This window comes from Nicotiana tabacum, chromosome 11, assembly GCF_000715075.1.
Source record: "Nicotiana tabacum cultivar K326 chromosome 11, ASM71507v2, whole genome shotgun sequence".
Lineage (NCBI taxonomy): Eukaryota > Viridiplantae > Streptophyta > Magnoliopsida > Solanales > Solanaceae > Nicotiana > Nicotiana tabacum.
Genome location: NC_134090.1, coordinates 165,956,821 through 165,976,198, shown reverse-complemented (window position 1 = coordinate 165,976,198; position 19,378 = coordinate 165,956,821). Strand labels below are relative to the sequence as shown.

Below are 19,378 nucleotides of genomic sequence, written 5' to 3'. Positions count from 1 at the left end.
TTTGGTTCGATATTTTCGGTATTCGGTTTTGTAAAATGCTATACCAATACCGTACCTAATTAAATCCGGTATGGTTTGGTTTTTCTCCTTTCGGTTTTGGTTTATTCGGTTCGGTAACTTCGGTTTATTCGGTGTGAATACTAACTAGTACATAGAGTCATACAGGGTAATATTCTTAATTAAAGTACTCAAAAGTACAAAACTAAAAGCGTTTGTTGACAAAATTTTTATCCATTACCAACAAATACCAATCTAGAGAGAGAAAACAATTAGAGAGTTAATTGATGAATTTAGAGAATAAAGGAAACTAAGATTTTAGATTTCTTATATTTATGTTATAATTAATAAAATGTGTATTGTGTAATATAATATATATTTTGGTACGGTATTTCATTTCAAAATACCAAATATCATACCTAATACCAATTCTTTTTTAAAACTTAAACCAAATACCATACCAAATACCAAAATATCGAATATCGAATACCAAAATTTTCGGTTTCGGTACGTTAATTCGGTATTTACCAAATTATGCACAGCCATCATATGTAGTTACATTTGACATAACCTTTTTACACATTACAACAACAACAACAACAACCCAATATAATCTTACAAGTGAGGTCTGGGGAGGGTAGTGTGTACGCAGACCTTACCCCTACCTTAGAGTACAGAAATTATTTTCAATAGACTCTTGGTATCCTTCCCTCCAAAAGCTCCCCTCCTTGCTCTCGGGTAACTCGAAATCACAATCTTTTTACATATTGTGTATGTATTAAAGTGAATCTCAAAAAGGAGCAACACATCAGCAGTAGTAGTACTAAGTACTAACCCCATACCCCAGTTCAGAAACATACAATTCCAAATTCCCAATACATTTTACTTTTTACAATTACACACATTGCTTTCTGAGATATTTCTTGAACTTTTCACTTTCACATGTTAGTATTTTTTTTTTCCTGTTATCAAATCTTGTTACTTTTGTCTCTCTTCTTGTTTCTCTTCTACCAACACAACACCCCCTTTTAACTGAAACTCACATTCTTCTTACCCTTCATTTTAGGCGGATAAACCGGTGTTTCACAGATCCAAGTGTACAAAAATCTTGGTAATTTTATGCTCTTTTGAGTATTTTTTTCTCTTCTACTGACACCCTTTTCTTCATTTTACATTCTTTGAGTTTTGCATTAAACTACAAAGTCATGTTCATCTGACTTCAGCCTCTGTTCATCAGCTTTGAGTAATACAATTATTGTGGTTTCTTGCTTTTGGGGTTGTAGAGATACCTCTATTTACTTGCATTATATGAGTATCTTCATATTTAATGGTGAAAATTTTCAATATTTTTTGATACAGAAATTTCAAGAATGTCATTGCTTTTCTTGAGTTTTTAAGATGATTGTTTCTTGATTTAAGCATTTTTGTCAACAGAGTGTTGGTTGATTTCAGCATTTACTCAACTGGGAAATGGTAATTTCTGGAGCCAATTGAATCTCATTTCTTTAGTATTTTGCTGTACAATATGAATAAATAAAGGTTGGTCCTTTATCTTCATTTTCCCTTTTCTTAGCATTTTTATTGGTAGTTAATAAATATGTTCGTATAAAGATTGTGTCTTTCTGCTGTTTGACATTGCCAATTTGATTTCATTTTGAGAAATCTTGTTTTTCAGTTTTAGATTTCCTTTCTCTTTATTATTGCCATTGTTAACAAACATGGCTGTGTAAAGATTGTGTCTTTCTGCTGTTTGTCATCACCATTTGATGTCTTTTGAGAAATCTTGTTTTTCTCTTAGATAGTCTTTTCTCCCTTTCAGTTTTAGATTTCCTTTCTTTATTTGCATAATACTGGCATGAGATGATTTAAATAGAATAACATGGTCAGTAAGGATTCATATAGCTGACTCCAACTTGTTTGTAATTGAGGCGTAGTAGTTGTTGTTTTTGCCTCGATTGAGTTGATTTTAGGTTTGTGATTGCACTTATTCACTAGTCAATTGCTGATGTTTTCACTTCTTTTGCATCTTGTTCATTTTGTATAATAATTTTTGTGATGGCAAAGGAATCTTTCAATCGTGACAGTTCAAAATAAATAGGTGAAATGTGATTAAACATTCTTTATCCTAAATATATCTCATTACTTTAGCAGAAAAACAAATGAGTTAAGATGGAGAATCAGGAGTTTCGGCGGTGGGATGAATTAATTCCTGATGCACTTGGGATGATATTTAGGAACCTTTCACTTCAAGACGTATTAACTATAGTTCCAAGAGTTTGCAAGTCGTGGAGAAAAGCGGCAATAGGTCCTTATTGTTGGCAAGAGATCGACATTGAGGAATGGAGCAAAAATTGCTGCCCTGATAACCTTGATCGGATGCTTCAATTGCTTATTACGAGAAGCTGTGGTTCTCTCCGTAAGCTTTGTGTTTCTGGTCTCTCCAGGGAACCAAGCTTCACATTCATTGCTAACAAGTTAGTACTTTTTCACCTCTTGACGCTATTTACATCTCTCAGCCACTGCAATAGTCTACACATCACATATTTTAAGATGTTATATTTAAAGTCAAATTGAGTTACTTTGACTGAATGTGAATGTTTTCTGTTTTGCTTGCTAGTGCCAAATCTTTGCAGATGTTGCGGTTGCCAAAAAGTGATATAGGTGATTCCGCTGTGGAACAGGTTGCCGGAATGTTCTCGAACATTACATTTTTGGATGTAAGCTACTGCATAAAAATAGGAGCAAGAGCGCTTGGAGCCATAGGGAAGCACTGTAGATGTCTCACTGGTTTGCGTAGAACAATGCATCCCCTTGAGGTTATTGACAAGCTTTCGCAAGACGATGAAGCACTTGCAATAGCCCGTACGATGCCGAAGCTCAAGCAGCTCGAGATTGCTTATATGCTGGTTGGTACAACAAGCATAACCGAGGTCCTTAAAAACTGTGGACATCTTGAGCTACTGGATGTAAGAGGTTGTTGGAATGTGAACCTTGATGAAAATTTTGTAAAGAAATTCCATCAGCTAAAGGTGGTCGGTCCGCTTGTCGTAGATTGCTATGATAGGAACGGTTGGGACAATTGTTCTGATTATTCAAGTTCTTCTGGCTATGTACCATGGGATTTTGTGGCTGGTGACATGGACGATGACGACTTCGATGAGATGTCTGATGTGTATTGGGAGGAAGATGACCAAAGTATTGAGGATGTCGAAATGTGGTTTTATGATGACTTAAATGCTGTGGACTCTGGATACGATTGGCCGCAATCTCCTTGAGGTTTGCTGATCAAATTCTACTTGTTCAATTTCCAGAAGTTCTATAATACTACTCTCTTCTCTGCTAAATACCTCTACTTGTACTACTCTACGTATGAAAGTTCGCTTGCTTTCTACAATGTATATGTGAATTATGTGTCTGTTTGTTACTTTTCGATTGTATGTAATTTCCTATTCATATAACAAAGATTTCCATCCTCTCAACTTAATCAATTCAATCGCGTAGTTCTTTCTTGGATTGACAAGGTACTCAAGGTAACTCTTGATAATTTACTATTTGTCTCTTGTCAACTCGCCATAACCTCGAGCTGTATTATGATTTTCTATATCAAATGTCCAGTTGTCGTCTATTTATAGCGACCTGCTTATCACTGATGGCCACAACTATAGAAAAAGAGATAAAGGGGATATGGTTTCTATTCTATTTTGTGGAAGTATCAGCTACACTTTGCTACTCCATATACTCATTTCTTTGGCAATTATCTAAATAAAGAAGACTATTAAGGAAAATAGAAGCATCCCTTCCAAACTGCACACTATAAAGAAAAAAAAAACTTAAAATCTAGCTAAGGTGATGAAGAGAGATTGGAGTAGGAGTTAGATTTTCGTCTAGTTTCACTGACTATGACGAAAAAGGTTGAGAAGCCAAGAAGAACAATTAGAAGAGTGAAGTGAAAGCTAGAATCTAACAAGGTCTATGTGATTTTCTTGGATCCTCAAAGAGACACCTTAGGAAAGGTGTTTGGAAGTATTGTCGACCCTGCTTGTTTGACTAGTTAAAACACCAGGAGTGGTCTGATTCCCTAATTGATTACATCGCTCTAAGAAAGATAAAAAGCAAACTCTCATGGTTCAGAGCCCAGCTCTAACAACTTCTTCGTAAGTGAGGTGAGGTACTTCTTTTGGTTTGAATAGGGGTTGCCCTTTTTTTGGTTGAAGTAGCCACGACTTTGGTCGTAGTCAGTTTAAACCCATATCTAATAGGAATAATCAAATTGTTATGTTTACTGTGGGAGATGGGGTCCTAAGACCATCTCTTCGACGATGTAGACAAGGAGACAAGGGGTCCCATCATGAGCGATCTGAGAAGAGATACAGAAGAAGAAAGAAAAATTTACTTTGGGAGTGTGAGATGACAGGTAGTACGCAGCCGAGCAACCGCTGGGTTTCCAGCAGTGATAGCTGAACTAATCAGAAACTGTAGTCCTTGTTAACATATGAGTGATGCAAAGTTATCCGCTATCTGTGCTAGTGAATTGCAGAGGCGGATGTAGTGAACAACCAACGGGTTCAACTGAACTCATAACTTTCGACGCGGAGTATAAATTTATATTAAAAAATTCATTAGAATTGCAAAAATAGTGAATATGAACCCATAACTTTAAAAATATAATGGGTTCAATGCTAAAAACCTTAAAAGTTGAACCCATATGATTTAAATCCTGGATCCGCCTCTGAGTGAATGGATTAGTCGAGTTGCATGCAAGCTGGTCCGAACACCTCCGTTATTAAAAAGAACGTGAGTAATGCTCATTGTACTTTGTATCATGTCAATGACTGTTATAAACCTATATTAATATCTAGAGGCATGAGTTAATTTTCTGCTGTTGTTTCCAGTTCTTATCACAGTGCTTCTAGTTCAACAAAGGTTTTAAAGATGATTGGAGTACGTTGCAAAGTCTTATGATCATTTCCTTTACATTTGGAATTCCTTCTTGATGAGCCATTTGTATTCTCGAGGGGATCAACATATTTTGTCTATTAAGGAATGTACTTTGTAATTGTTCATCCAACAAGTATGTTGTGTTCACTAGGTCTATTACTTATGTGTTAGGTGATATGATTTGTTGTTAAGTCGCAAGTAGCCATAAGTAAGAGAGAAATAGTGTGTTCCAGCTTAGGTAACGATTTCAGATTTTATTGTTGATACAACAGTGTTATGGTGTATCCAATTTATAGTAAATATTCTTTTGGTTAAGATTATGGTCCATTTGATGTGAGGATTATTTTGCTTGAGTTAGTCTCTAACAGCTTGTTTGGATGGTTGTTATGTGTCGTTCATAATGTATCATGTAGTATAGTATAGTATAGTATAGTATAGTATTGTATTGTATCGTTTTGTTTTGATGTATACTATTACTATAATATAGAAGCGCAAGATGAGAGGAAAAAATAAGGTACGACACGATCACACCAAATCGGTCGTTCCATAAAGTGGCACTTTTGGTCATTACGTGATGACGGATTTAAGTATTTAACTATACGATACTAATGATACAATAAAATTTAAATAACAATCAAAATAAATATTGTATTTAAAGTAATAATACGATACAAGGCAACAGATAACAACCATCCAAACGTAAAGATATGATTTTCCGAATTATTTCCATATTGCGGAAAATTTGTTTGGAAGAGCCCTAGGCGAATTTGTTTGCGAATTATTTTCATATTCCGAATTGTTGTATTTTTCTTTTCTTTTATTAATGAAAACTAGCCCTAGGCGCTCGCCTAAAAAAAAAATTAAGTACTTTTTGAGGTGTCACTCTTTTTCATACCCCTTTAGGTTCTCATTAACAGAAGTGGTTTGGTTGTCTTGAGTGGATACTGATAACGAATACGTTGTTTTCATTAAGAAACATCTGCTAAGTTTTCCAGCAGAGTTCATCATCTTTGACTGTGTAGAGGGAGAGAAATCAAATATCCTTTCAAGGCAAAAATAAAATAAAAAATAAAAATTATAGTACAATTTAGCTTAGCCTTTTGGTCTAAAAATGAAAATGTACACGTGGATGAGATATTTGATTTCCTTAGTTCTTTTCACACTGATATTTGGTAGGATGCATTAGGAAAAATAATACATGTATTAGCTTTGGTATTATTAATCCCTTGTTGGTAGTATTTTCAATCTATGTATAACTAATATTACTCTTATACATAGCAATACCATAATTTTTAGTAAAAATTGCACGAGGCGCCCTATTTGATCGCCTTCATTTAACCTATACCAATTTTTAAAAAAATCTTAAACTTGTGCCCACTTTTTAAATAACTTCAGCCCCTTTTCTCCTCCTCCTTCTACTCCTCCTTCTGTTGCTCCTTCTCCTCCTCCTCCTCCTCCTCCTCTTCCTCCTCCTCCTCCTTCTTCTTCTTCTTCTTCTTCTTCTTCTTCTTTTCTTCTTCTTCTTCTTCCAATTCATAATCTTATAGGGAATCAAAAGAATCACCTAGACTTATTCTTTTTACTTTCTCATGTACATAATAATGATGTGAATGCTTGAATTAGTCAAAAAATGAATTAAGTTGACAATGTTGAGCATATACCATGCTATAAATATCACCATTGTTGTTGCCAGTTTCCTCACCAAGAAATCCAAAAGGAAAACAAGCTAGATATGGCTAAATACACAGCCTTCGTTGCCCTTCTCTTCTGTCTTCTCCTTGTCGCTGCTACTGGTGAGTCAAATTAAGTAGCTTATTTTTTTTTAATCAAATTAAAGGATTGGGATGTTCAGGATTGTCCCAAGATACAAAACAAAAATTTACAAAAACAAAAATTTCAGCTCTAGAGCTGGAGTTCGCCAGTTACAAAAATAAAAATTTCAGCTCTAGAGCTGAAGTTCGCCAGTTACAAACAAAAACTTCGCCAGTTACAAAACAAAAATTTCGCCAGTTACAAAACAAAAACTTCAGCTCTAGAGCTGAACTTCAGGCCCAGCTACTAGAATGCTGAAGTTGTGTGATTGTCTTTGCTACTTCAGCCCCGTATGCTGAAGTTATGCGAAAAAACGGGTACGCTTGCAATTTTTTTTGCAAAACGGACACACAAGTTAAAACGTAACACAAAAAACGGGTATAGATGCAAATGCCCCCAATTTTTATTACATGAATAAGCATGTATAAAGACAAAACTGCCCTTTCAAACGATCCCTTCATATGCATATTGCAGGGGTTGTATTACTTATCCATTGCACTCTCTGGATGTTATTCTTTCATTGCATTTCCAAGAACAAGTATTTTTTTATCCTAAAATAAGCACCAAAACTAGCCTTAATCTTGCACACAAGCTGGGTGCCTATTTTCGTAGGCCAAGAGTGCAATCTATATTATGGCCTACTCAACACAGTCCCAGGTGTAATTCCGAGAAGCAAGAAAGCTGAACTTCATTCTATCAAGATAGTTGCTAACTCCCCAATACTCCACAGAAATGGTTCAAGTATACTGTGTTTCAAATAGGTAAATACTTCAAGAATACCAATACATAAGAGATTTTCCTAAAGATCAAATGCAGGAAGGCTACATAAACTTATGCTAGTCAACTACTATAATGTCTCAACATAAAAACCCAGCTGACACATGGAGAAACGGAAAAAGATGCGTCCCAATTGACAGCATCATGATCTTTTATGATTCACATCTTTTAATAGTAAGGCATGAACCGCGTAGCCCTCCTGAACCTTGGAACTTTCCTGTAGCATACAAAACAATATACATGTGATTCATCCACTTGGAACTGTCAAAGCCTGAGATAATCAACTGAATCAAACACTCACCCGAATCCATAAGGGGAGTAGAAATAAGGAGGTGTATAAGGCCTTCTGAATCCGTAAGCCATATAAGGATTGAAGCGCCTACCACGAAACTGCTTCATCCCTGGAACATTAGTTCTCTTGGGCATAACCTGCAATAGAGGGAGAATCACAAGCGGATGTGAAGTGTTGGATTTTTAAATATTAAACTGTACGAGCTGATTGATTATCTGATTTTTGGTTGTAAAATAAGAAAGGCATGTTCACCTCCGTAAAAGTTATAATTTGGTTGCAAATACAGAACTAAATTTTTTTATAAAAGGGACTCAGGTGTTTGGTTGTCTGATTGAACAACAATCATATCCTCCATTTAAGCTATCCCTTCCACAATCATATTCTCAATCCATGTATGCAACACTACAATCCCCATATATGCTGCTCGGTGAACCATATATCATTTTATATGTTAAAGTCTGACAAGTGAAAAGATCAGCAAGACAGAACAATAAGATGATAGATTTTCTATCTATATAAGGTAGTCGTACTATCTATTGTTTCTTTTGCTTCAGCTATCGCACTATCTTCCTGTTGTGCTGCTTCTTTTCCTTTCCATGCTTTTTTTTTCGAGCCGAGGGTCTATCGGAAACAACCACTCTACCTTCAAAAGGTCTGCGTACACACTACCCTCGCCAGATCCCACTTGTGGGATTACACTGGGTTTTTTGTTGTGGTTGTTATATAAAAGATGCAACACCATAATAAGCTTGATACTTCTGAATTGTCACAGCCCATTCAATATATCCCACATCCTATTTTGCAGCGAGCTTTTCCTGTTTCTATATCTTTTCTCCTACCAGAAATGTGGCTGGTTGATGGAGAACAATAGTTTTATTCAAATAAAAGATGGGAAAAAGATTTTTACCTTCAACTGGCGTCCATGCAGTTCGGACTCATTCAGCTGAAGTGCCTCCTGAATAGCTTCTTGTTCAACGAATTCAACATATGCAAAACCTTTAGGTTGACCAAACTTATCAGTTAGAATAGTAACTCGATTCACAGTGCCACATGCCTGGAAATGCTGCTGAACTTCCTCCGGGGTACATGCATAATCAACCTGTCACATGAAATTCATTAAACACGAGCTGGTAACTGAAAGTGACAATGAAATAGGGAATTTGACACTTCACAGAGAGCTAAATTTCTTATTTGCACTTCTAAGCATTTGGATTTACATGTTATTTGCAAATAATGAAAAATTTATTTTCTACTTTTATGAATTATTGCAACTACAACTTGAATGGAGAATTTGAAGTTGAAAAACTGGTTGAGTATTTCAATTAAGATAATGGTTTTTCTTTTTTTTCCAAGATTAAAATAATGGCTCATACAAAATTTCAAACTTTTTCCAAGTGAAATACATGTCCAAACACAATTTGATAAACTTTCAAATATTATAGTATAACACATCCTGGTATCACAGCATATAAACGAAGAGAAACTATTTTGCACCCAACACCTCCCAAACGCCAATCGAAAGATCATCCCAGCACAGTACCATTATTTTTGCTGGCTTTACTTATGCTTGATACCAAAAGAGAAAATTTCAACTTCTGTTGCTGTAAAATCAACTGTCCCCACTATAAATAACTTCAATGCCCTAAAAGGATTTAACTAGCTAGGTGGTTTCAAGAAACACTTTCATCAATCAATTACAAGTCCAGAGATATTTATTTCTCTTCCGTGCAACTTTGGAAGGGGTTAAAATGTTTGACCATCTTCTTTTAATCTTAACCAAACAAGACATACATCTCATCCCTCATTCTTTCATCCCAACGAGACATATTGTAGGTACAATGGCAACTGACTGCCACATCACCATACAAGCACAGGATAGAGCAGATCATATGGTTCAGTATAATAATTTGGGTCGCCATAGAAGAAATATGAGATAAGGTCAAAGGCAAAGAGTAATGACACCTCACCGCATCAGGCTTAAATAGCTAGTCATATCTGAATACCCATGTCCACCAGCTGCCTGCAGCAACCAGACTCGGCAACTAGAATTTGCATGACAGTAATAATGGCTGTCCGCTTTATATAGGCAGGTGTACGTTTCTTCTTGCAAGAAGGTAGAAACTTGAACCTAAAGTGAAAATACTTTAACAAAGAAATGACTTTTGCGGTGTCGATCTCACGCCCCCCAAATATTCTTTTCCATTTTCTCATTCTTTTTCTTTGCCTCTCACCTCCAAAATTGTATTTTCAATTTCATCTTTTTTTCCAGTGGGGCTTCACAATATTTTTTTTTCTCATGCTTTTTTTATCTTCTTTTAAGCTTTATTTTTCTCTTTTTTTTCTCTCTTCTTTTTTGCTTCCTTTCAATTTCCAAACTTTTTACAAGTCAACATACAGGTAAAGTGCCTCTTAAAAGAAGTATTCAAAATCAGAACTCTCTTCCACCATCAAATAATATGGTGCCAGCGCTATGCAGAAAATGCACCTGCGATTATAGTGACAGAAAGTCAAAGCATGACTCTCAAGATGCATCGAAGTCAAACCAAAATGAAGAGATCATCAAGAAGAAGAAACATTCCTAATAACTACAAGAAGTAAAGAGACAATGACCAAGAAGTTAAGACATTGCAAGAGAAGAAACAAAGAAAATGATGCAAAATTCAGGTTAAGATCAAGTTCTATCATTTCAAAAATATTTGCTAAACACCATATGTAACAAAAAGAAGCGAAGATGTTGAACCATTATAACTAACACCGCAAACAAGATCACACTGCAGAAACATTTAACTGTTCATGTTCTAACACCACACATCCATAATGAGATAGGCCAAGACGCTGCAATTCTTTAGAGCCGAGACACATGAATTAGGAACAAAAATATGCTTCCAATGCTTACAGGAAATAATATACATTACTTCTTTCATATCCCGACGTGACAGAAAATTATACCTGCGGTGCCTCAAGAAGTACTAACAGCTTTAGAAAGGAACAGAAATTGTCCTTGGCTACAATGGAACTAGAACATACTTTGTACAAAAGCTAGCCCCCTACTCAGGATTTCAAGTATATAATTTTACCACCGGATACCAGTTCAGAATTCCCAAACTAAAACAGACTAAACACAAGTCCACAAAACCCTTGGTGACAGATTGTAAAATGAATCAAAATCATCCTTTATTCTTCCAAATAGTAACTGAAAAGCACTCATGGGGTCAAAAAAATATGATGATCCCAAGAAGGTTATCTCACAAAGGAAATTTAACCTTAAGAGTTGCCTCATATTATTTGAGCTTATACATTACAATACTCAATTGTTCATCATAAAGCCGGTGCCCCCGACAAATGTTCAATTCTGAAACAAATATACAACTTTATAGTACTTCCTCCAACCCATAATAGACACTCGGTTAGTCTAGATCCAAACCTAAGAGAAAATTCATGACTAGATCATTGTACTAGAGTCACATGGAGATGTGTCTGATTGATAGTTTCAAACAAAAGAGAGCAGCTAGTTGAAATATGTCATAGGATGATAAAAAGCAGTGTTGTTTTTATTTTAAATTGGAGAAGGAAGTTTGTGATATTGTCAAGACTTTATGTTGCACTCCAAAATGACAATCACCTTCGTTGGTATATACTAGTACTTCTTTTCGGAAAAAGGAAAAGTATCCAGAAGCAATTAGACCAGATCCAACAAAATGCTGATACATGTATGCCAAAGAGACACTAGAGTCGTAACACAGGCGTATGCAATACAAATATGCACTTGCTGACCAAACTGAAACGTACACTGCATCAACAAACTCATTTTGCATGCATATACATACTTATATTAAACAGCGGCACTATCAAATGTACAACAACATTACTATGTCTCAATACAAACAGGTGGTGTCTACTACATGAATCTCTATAAGTTTCTCTTGATTTGGGCATGCTTTTTTCCATCATTCAAACGGTTAAACACATGTCCAAAAATAAGTATGTCACAACGTATCCAATATTGTGAGGATTCACAAATTAACTCATTGCAATCTGGCTACCAACCTACCACAAGTCCACAACCATCCGTCATGGGGCTTGGAATCGGTAATATGGGCAAGCTCACATATACTAAGTTTAAGATTATCAAATATAAGCAACAAAATTAGCTCCACTGGAAAATCAAACAAATGGCTTAACCACACACACAACAAGTTTTTATCTGAAAACATCCTTGGATCAAGTAAAGCTTCTCCAAGAATGCAATCAGCAATTAGAAATTACAGATGTCAGGTTCTTACATTGCCAACAAATATTGATCTTGAATCCACTTCCTCACGGCTTGCCTGAGAAGCAGCTGCACTAGCAGGATCTGCATAACAAATGGTTCGACAAATGATTAGTCCATGTAAAAGAGAAATTGAGAAAATAAACAAACAATGCAATAACAATCATGAAACAAAGAGAAAATTGAATTCCAGTTTCTAAGTCACTGAAAATTTCAAGTTTAATCTTTGTGATAGCCGACTAATTACATTGCAATTCATAGAAATGCTTTTGGTCACACTGGCATTTCCTGCAATTGATTTTCATTCGTTAAACTACGTCATTACTCATATTTTAGGCTAAGAGACCTCACTTTGATACTTTACTCTTTTTTAAATTGAAAATTGGTTAAATTAGTGGATATTTGATCAGCTGCGTTGAAAAAGATAGTCAATGCACAATCAAGAACTAGAGATAACAGATAAGAAGCAAAAGGAGGAATTTACGGGAAAAACTCAAATGAGAAGTAACCCATTACGGGTATTACTGTTTTGGTCCTATTAAAAGTCACACTTCCCAGGATTCATGCTTTCTTCAATCTTCATGCTTTCGTTCTTTCATAATCAATAATAATCTTTGTTTGTTACTCCAGACAGTAAAACAACAATTAGGCTTCCACCCCAAACTACTTAGGACTGGCTTTGGCTATATGAATCCTCCATATCAACTCCACTCAATTTGGGCCTCGTATGATTCCACTACGCTACTGCAGAAAGGAGATAAAAACAAAAATTTCTCTTTGTCCGTGTTCATAGAGCAGAATAAGTAATTTAATTAGGTCAAATAAGAGGAGCTGAAAATTTTACAGCTCGCTGTAGTAAAAATTGGAGCTTTTATTTCCAACCATAAGCTGAAATCCATCAATGTCTCGGTAATATTTTAATCAGTTACTATAGCAAACTCTATGTGAAAAGAAGTATCCTTTTAGTAGTCTCAAATAGGGCAAGCAGCAGGAATTCTTTTCAGGGGTTTAACACAGAAAAAGCATCCTTATTTAGATCCAATAATCCAAACATCACAATTTTCTTCTGATTGGTCCAAAGATTAAAAAATATTACGGAAATTGTCGGAACATCTAAACATACATCCACTAAAAGCAAAAGATCAAACATAAATCAAGGATAAAAAGAGAGACCTTGAACAGAACCCATTTCTTTTTCAACTTTGGCTTGCATCTCACGGAGAGCAACAGCTTCATCTTCCATCTCCTTTAATCGTTTCTTCATCTCATCCAATTCCTTCAAATTTCAAAAGAATTCAGATCCAATGCTAATTAGGTTTTTTTTTATAAACAAAACACAGCAAGAAAAAGAAAAAGATAAGGTGGTACCAACCTTAACGGCATCATCATCGGCGGCACCGCCGTGATGCTCCATGTCAGCTTCCATTTCAGCTTCCATCGGGATTTCTCCTCCGTACACTTCGTGCTCTTCTTCCTCCATCTCTCTCGCCGCCACTTCCTTTTCTCTCTTTTCCTTCCCTAATAGGAGTGTGCTGCTACTATACCCGAAAAAGTATTGTATGGAACGATGCCGTTTTTATACTTGTCTGCCCCAGTCCTGAACCGAATCTATGAATTCTGATACGATCCGTTTGGACATAGATTTCTTTTATATTAAAAATATATTCACATTATTTATTTATGGAATTTAATTAATTTTTTTGAACAAAAATTTTTAGGTTCTAATAGATAATTTTTTTTCTTTCACTCACAAAATTCAAATCTTTTCAAATAAAATACATATTCAAATATAAATTCAACTTCCAAAAATAATTTTTTAACAAAATTTAAAAATTATTTTTTTTCAAATTTCAACTATATATATATATATATATATCCAAAGCTAGGTTAATGTGACAATTACTTTTTTATTTATTGTGACAGTTACTCATATTTATATTTATAAATAGTATAAAACAGAAAGCGGCAACAATGTGTTGTTTAAAGGTTTTATGAGAAGAAAATCAAGTAGGGAATTCAGCAATATATGAGTTGAAGTTGAAGTAATGTATTATAAAATTTAAAAAAAATTAAGACATTGAAATTATGTTTGGACATAAACTAGGGTGGAATTTAACTCATATAATTATGATCCGATCAATCTAATCAAAATTTAGGGAGAAATGTGAATAACTACAATTCCTTGAATGAAATTACTAATAAAGAATATAAGTTTTTACACATTGTTTATCCTTTAATAAGTGAAAAGTTGATAAACCGTGTTTAAAATAAATAAGGTGTTAACCTTTGCTATAGGAGGTAAAAATTGTAAAAATTGCACGGGGCGCCCTATTTGGTCGCCCTCATTTAACCTATACCCATTTTTTTTTAAACTTTTAACTTGTACCCACTTTTTAAACAACTACATCCCTCTTTCTCCTCCTCAAAGTTATATCCGCCCTTAACCTCTTTCTGAAGTCCGTGACTAAAGGTCCTTGCTTGATTGAATGGTGGCAATAGATGATCTGTTAAATGACAAAGCTACAGATCCTATTTGATAATGCATGGCATTAGCAGCAGCATATTGGTTTATGTAAATTATTAAAAAGTTCCTTGTTTTATCAAATATCGATTAACATTTCATTTGGATGGTTTAGTTGTTGAACTAATCATCTAAATAATTGGTCCGATAAGAGAGTTATAAGATGAGGTATCCTTGCTATTGAATGCTTTATGTGACAATAAAGCAGTTATTTTCATGTTTTCGTGACAGTATCATTATGAAGGGAAGAAGACTCTAGAGCTGAAGTTCGCCAGTTACAAACAAAAACTTTAGCTCTAGAGCTGAAGTTCGCCAGTTACAAACAAAAACTTCAGCTCTAGAGCTGAAGTTCGTCAGTTACAAAACAAAAACTTCAGCTCTAGAGCTGAAGTTCGCCAGTTACAAAATAAAAACTTCAGCTCTACAAAAACAAAAACTTCAGCAATTACAAACAAAAACTTTAGCACACTTGGTTCAGCACACTTGCTACTTCAGTCTCGTCTACTAGAATGCTGAAGTTTTGCGTGATTGTCTTTGCTACTTCATCCCCGTATGCTGAAGTTACTCAAAAAAGTGGGTACGCTTGTAATTTTTTTTGCAAAGCGGGCACAAGTTAAAACAAAACCCAAAAAGCGGGTATAGATGCAGATGCCCCTAAGATTTAACTTTTTCATAGATTTTTATTTAAGAAATAATTGGATTAGCCCACGGGCCAGCCTGCAGCCCGCTTAGTGTAACACTTACAATTTGAAGTAAAAATTGCACGGGACGCCCTATTTGGTCGCCTCCATTTAACCTATATCCATTTTTTTAAAAAGTTTTAACTTGTACTCATTTTTTAAACAACTTCAGCCCCCTTTCTCCTCCTCCTTCTCCTCATTCGTTTTCTTCTTCTTCTTCTTCCTTCTGATGTTGTTGGTGCTGTTATGAAACTTCAGTTCATGGGATAATTTCCATAAGTATGTTTATCAGATTATTTAAAAATAAATTATAAATAATTACGTAAGTTAGTAGACAATAATTTGTGAAATATGTTCATGTAATTCTGTTCTTTTCACGTTTATTGTTTCCAAACTTTATGATTTAGATATTGTTGGCAATCTGATTATTTTATAGTAGTAATACACTATGAAAGAATAAGATGATTATTTATCTAGTATGTTAGAAAACCTTTTCAAAAACTTCAGCTCATATAGTGATGAAGTTTTTACAAATGAACTAAATAACTTCAACATCTGCTGAAGTTTTTAAAAAAGCTTTATGACAAAACTAATGAATCCAGAACAAAAAAATTTCAGCTTATATAGTGCTGAAGTTTTTACAAATGAAATAAATAACTTCAGCATCTTCTGCTGAAGTTTTTGAAAAAACTTATCCAAGACAAAAAAAACTTCAGCTTATTTAGTGCTGAAGTTTTTACAAACAAACTAAATAACTTCAGCATCTTCTACTGAAGTTTTTGAAAAAGTTTTATAACAAAACTAATGAATCCATGACAAAAAAACTTCAGCTATTTTAGTGCTGAAGTTTTTACAAATGAACTAAATAACTTCAACATCTTATCCAGGACAAAAGAACTTCAGCATATTGCATTTGCTACTTCAGGCCCGTCTACTAGAATGTTGAAGTTTTGTGTGATTGTCTTTGCTACTTCAGCCCCGTATGCTGAAGTTACGCGAAAAAGTGGATACGCTTGCAATTTTTTTACAAAGCGGGCACAAGTTAAAACGTGACCCAAAAAGCGGGATAGATGCAAATCCCCCCAATTTAAAGGATTGAGTGGGTTGGGCTGTTGATTTTTCCACGAGAAAATTTTAGAAAGCACTATAATTTCATATTTAATTACAATTTACAACTATTGTTTCAATATTTATCATTTAGCAAATTTTTCCTTGCCAGGCATTTGTATTCACTGTGTTCGTTCATGCAATGAATACAACTTATGTCAACTGTTTCCGTTCGTATAACGAATATAACCAACGCGATACAGAAATATAGATGTGTATATACATAGGTACATAACCACAAAATACAGTCAAACATACATGGTGCAAAAGAAAATACATCCATACCTATAAAAAAATATATACATGGTGTAAAATCAATGCGAAATACAGATACAAAGATTTTCACAAAATTCCTCCCTCAAAATACATAAAAACAGGTGAATTTTCTATATAATTCAAATATAACTACGAATATCGATTTTCTGAAAGTATAGCCGCGAATAGTAAATACAATATATAAGTTAGGTACACTATGTAATTTTTCGTTTTTCCATCTCATAAGGGTTGGATTGGGCTAGATTGGAGTAGTTCATTTTTAGTTTTGACGATTTTGCTTACTGTTAAAATCTAAATTATTTATTTATTTAATGTTAATATTCGAGGGCGGATAAATATTTATTTTACTGCTTCCTTTATTGTACTAATAAAATAATCTTTGAATAGCTCTATACTCTACATTCTACTCTCCTCTTGCATTTTAGGATGTGTTTGGTATTCCTAGAAAATGTTTTCATGGAAATTAGTGGTTTTACCATTTATTTTTCATTGTTTGGTTGGTGAGTGAAAAATAATTTTCGAAAAATATTTTCTAGTGTTTGGTTAGAGAGTAGAAAATATTTTTTAGGAAAATAATTTTTTATGCTACTCTCCTCACCCCCTTTCCCCCAAGTCCCCATGTTTCTTGTGCTCTCCTCCTCCCCTTGTCACACCTTTTTTTTCACCTTACTTCCCTTTTAAAATAACAAAAAGGTAGTTTTTTAAAGCTCAAAAGGGTTTTCATTTAGAAAGTGAAAAAAAATTGTGTTCAGAAGATTTTTCAGAGTCGCCACCTGACATTTGGTTTCAGTGTGTCAGGTCACCGTTTTTAGAAATGATTTGTTCTTTCAAAACACATTTGACTCTAAAACTGACTGCACCAGAAACTCTAGGTAAGGGGGTTCATTGACTCAGGGAGAAGGTGTTAGGCATTCCCCGAGTCCTGTAATTCGTACGGTTGTGTGCATGATCAAGTTGCTTTTAAGAATACTCTAATTAAGGCACAAACACACAATATAAAAATATATTTATCATGACCCTAAAACTGACCTGGTCGTGATGGCGCTTAACATGAAACTAGGCCAGCCGACACAAACCCCAAAACTAACCATAAGTTCATAATAAATCATTTAAAACCATTAATTAGCTAAAATCCTATAATAGAAGTTTAAACAGTGCGAAAAAATATATAACACAACCCGACATCGGGGTGTCACCAGTCATGAGCAACTACAATTCGTCTATAAATAAGGAAATACAACATAGTCCGAAAACAATGCCAATATAAAGCTGAATAAGATAGGAAGGAGAAGCACTGGGCTGCGAACACTAAGCACCTACCTAGTCAACTCCGAAGGCCTGCTGGAAGCCAAATCAACACTCGCTATCGCAACCCGAGACTCCTGGATCTGCACACAGGGTGCAAGGAGTAATGTGAGTACGCCAACTCAGTAAGTAATAAAACTAAATGAAAGCTGGGTAGTAAGAAAACACGTGAAACACGTCATAACGCTACAACAAAATAGTATATGTCTGGAATAATGCAGTAAAGCAATAAATACTCGTAAAAACAACTCAGTTCAGTAAAATCTTTTTAAAACCTCTTTCAATAGTTCCAAACGAGTGATGAAAACAGTGAGTAAAAGTGATAAAATCATAAACAGCCCATCGGGCAAAATATCAACAGAACAAGCCCCTCGGGCTACCTCACAATCACTCGTAATCAGCCTCTCGGGCAATAACATGAAACAACAACAGCCCCTCGGGCAATATCATATCTCACACTGGGTACCCGCGCTCACTGTGGGTGTTCAGACTCCTAGAGGGGCTCCTACAGCCCAAGCGCTATCACAAGCCATCTCGTGGTATAACAAATCAGGCCCTCGGCCTCTCATATATCACAATCCAGTACACAGGCCCCATAATACAGGCCCTCAGCCTCATGAGTCAGAATCCTCTCTAGCCACTCGAGCAACAGTAAAACATGAAGCTCAGCCCAAAATATCATTTAGAATATCAAAAGCGTAGTAAATACGGCTGAGTTATGAAGATAGTAGAATACAACATGACTGAGTACAAATATGAAGTCAAAACAGTGAGGAATAGTAGTAAAAATCCCCTAAGGGTCCAAAATAGTTGGCCCAAGGCCCAAATGTGGAATTCCACCCAAAACATGGTAATACTTTTTCAAAACACCATGATATCAAACAGTTTTCAATCAAATACGCAACTTAACAGTCATACGGGACGGACTAAGTCACAATCCCCAATGGTGCACGACCCCACGCTTGTCATCTAGCGTGTGCGTCACCTTAAAGTAGCACAACGATGTAAAATCTGGGGTTTCATACCCTCAGGACAACATTTACAATTATTACTTACCTCAATCCGGTCCAAACCCTAGCCCGCGATGCCTTTGCCTCTTAACTCAGCCTCCGAATGCTCCAAATCTATCCAAAAACAGATTCATACCATCAAAATATGCTAAGGGAACAAAGCCCACTCGAAAATAACCAATTTACACCAAGAATCCCGAAATTGGCCAAACCCAATGTAATGACCCGACTAGTCGTTTTGCCTTTTAGAACCCCATCCCCCTAAATAAAACTTCTCGCACTTGCTTTAACTCATTTACGACCCGCGGGGATGGTTGGTTTGGAAATTTGAAAGGATTTGGGTTGAAATATGCTCATTTGATTCCTTAAGATTTTCTTAAAAGGCTAAGTTTG

At 35.3% G+C, this 19,378-nt stretch overlaps 2 protein-coding genes across 10 annotated transcripts; one reads left to right on the top strand and one right to left on the bottom strand.

Moving 5' to 3' along the window:
* The first annotated feature begins 890 nt into the window (after positions 1-890).
* Positions 891-5,272, top strand: LOC107774360 (F-box protein FBW2-like). Of its 9 annotated transcripts, XM_016593861.2 has the most exons (5): positions 892-1,108; positions 1,432-1,536; positions 2,149-2,471; positions 2,615-3,273; positions 4,890-5,272. In XM_016593861.2, exons 3-4 carry the CDS (start codon positions 2,167-2,169, stop codon positions 3,270-3,272), a joined length of 963 nt encoding a protein of 320 aa, XP_016449347.1. In that variant the 5' UTR covers positions 892-1,108; positions 1,432-1,536; positions 2,149-2,166; the 3' UTR covers position 3,273; positions 4,890-5,272. The 9 variants fall into 9 exon arrangements, with proteins under 9 accessions (XP_016449376.1, XP_016449352.1, XP_016449398.1 ...); XM_016593890.2 differs by lacking the exon at positions 4,890-5,272 and having other exon boundaries at positions 891-1,108; positions 1,432-1,470; positions 2,146-2,471; positions 2,615-3,510; XM_016593866.2 differs by lacking the exon at positions 4,890-5,272 and having other exon boundaries at positions 891-1,108; positions 2,146-2,471; positions 2,615-3,510.
* A 2,146-nt stretch (positions 5,273-7,418) lies between these two features.
* On the bottom strand, positions 7,419-13,640 carry LOC107774400 (polyadenylate-binding protein 2). Its single transcript, XM_016593921.2, has 6 exons — positions 13,459-13,640; positions 13,260-13,362; positions 12,100-12,170; positions 8,724-8,915; positions 7,826-7,953; positions 7,419-7,741 (listed from the first exon to the last, which is right to left on the bottom strand). Exons 1-6 carry the CDS (start codon positions 13,564-13,566, stop codon positions 7,693-7,695), a joined length of 651 nt encoding a protein of 216 aa, XP_016449407.1. The 5' UTR covers positions 13,567-13,640; the 3' UTR covers positions 7,419-7,692.
* Positions 13,641-19,378: the final 5,738 nt, after the last annotated feature.

What these genes read in the sequence shown, in the direction of transcription:
- LOC107774360 (XM_016593861.2), top strand. Translation starts at nt 2,167, where the DNA reads ATGGAGAATCAGGAGTTTCGGCGGTGGGATGAATTAATTCCTGATGCA. An exon ending in TTCACATTCATTGCTAACAA is followed by an intron (nt 2,472 to 2,614) that starts GTTAGTACTTTT and finishes TTTGCTTGCTAG; the next exon opens with TGCCAAATCTTTGCAGATGT.
- LOC107774400 (XM_016593921.2), bottom strand. Translation starts at nt 13,566, where the DNA reads ATGGAGGAAGAAGAGCACGAAGTGTACGGAGGAGAAATCCCGATGGAA. An exon ending in AGAAATGGGTTCTGTTCAAG is followed by an intron (nt 12,171 to 13,259) that starts GTCTCTCTTTTT and finishes TTTGTTATGCAG; the next exon opens with ATCCTGCTAGTGCAGCTGCT. An exon ending in GATCAATATTTGTTGGCAAT is followed by an intron (nt 8,916 to 12,099) that starts GTAAGAACCTGA and finishes TTCATGTGACAG; the next exon opens with GTTGATTATGCATGTACCCC.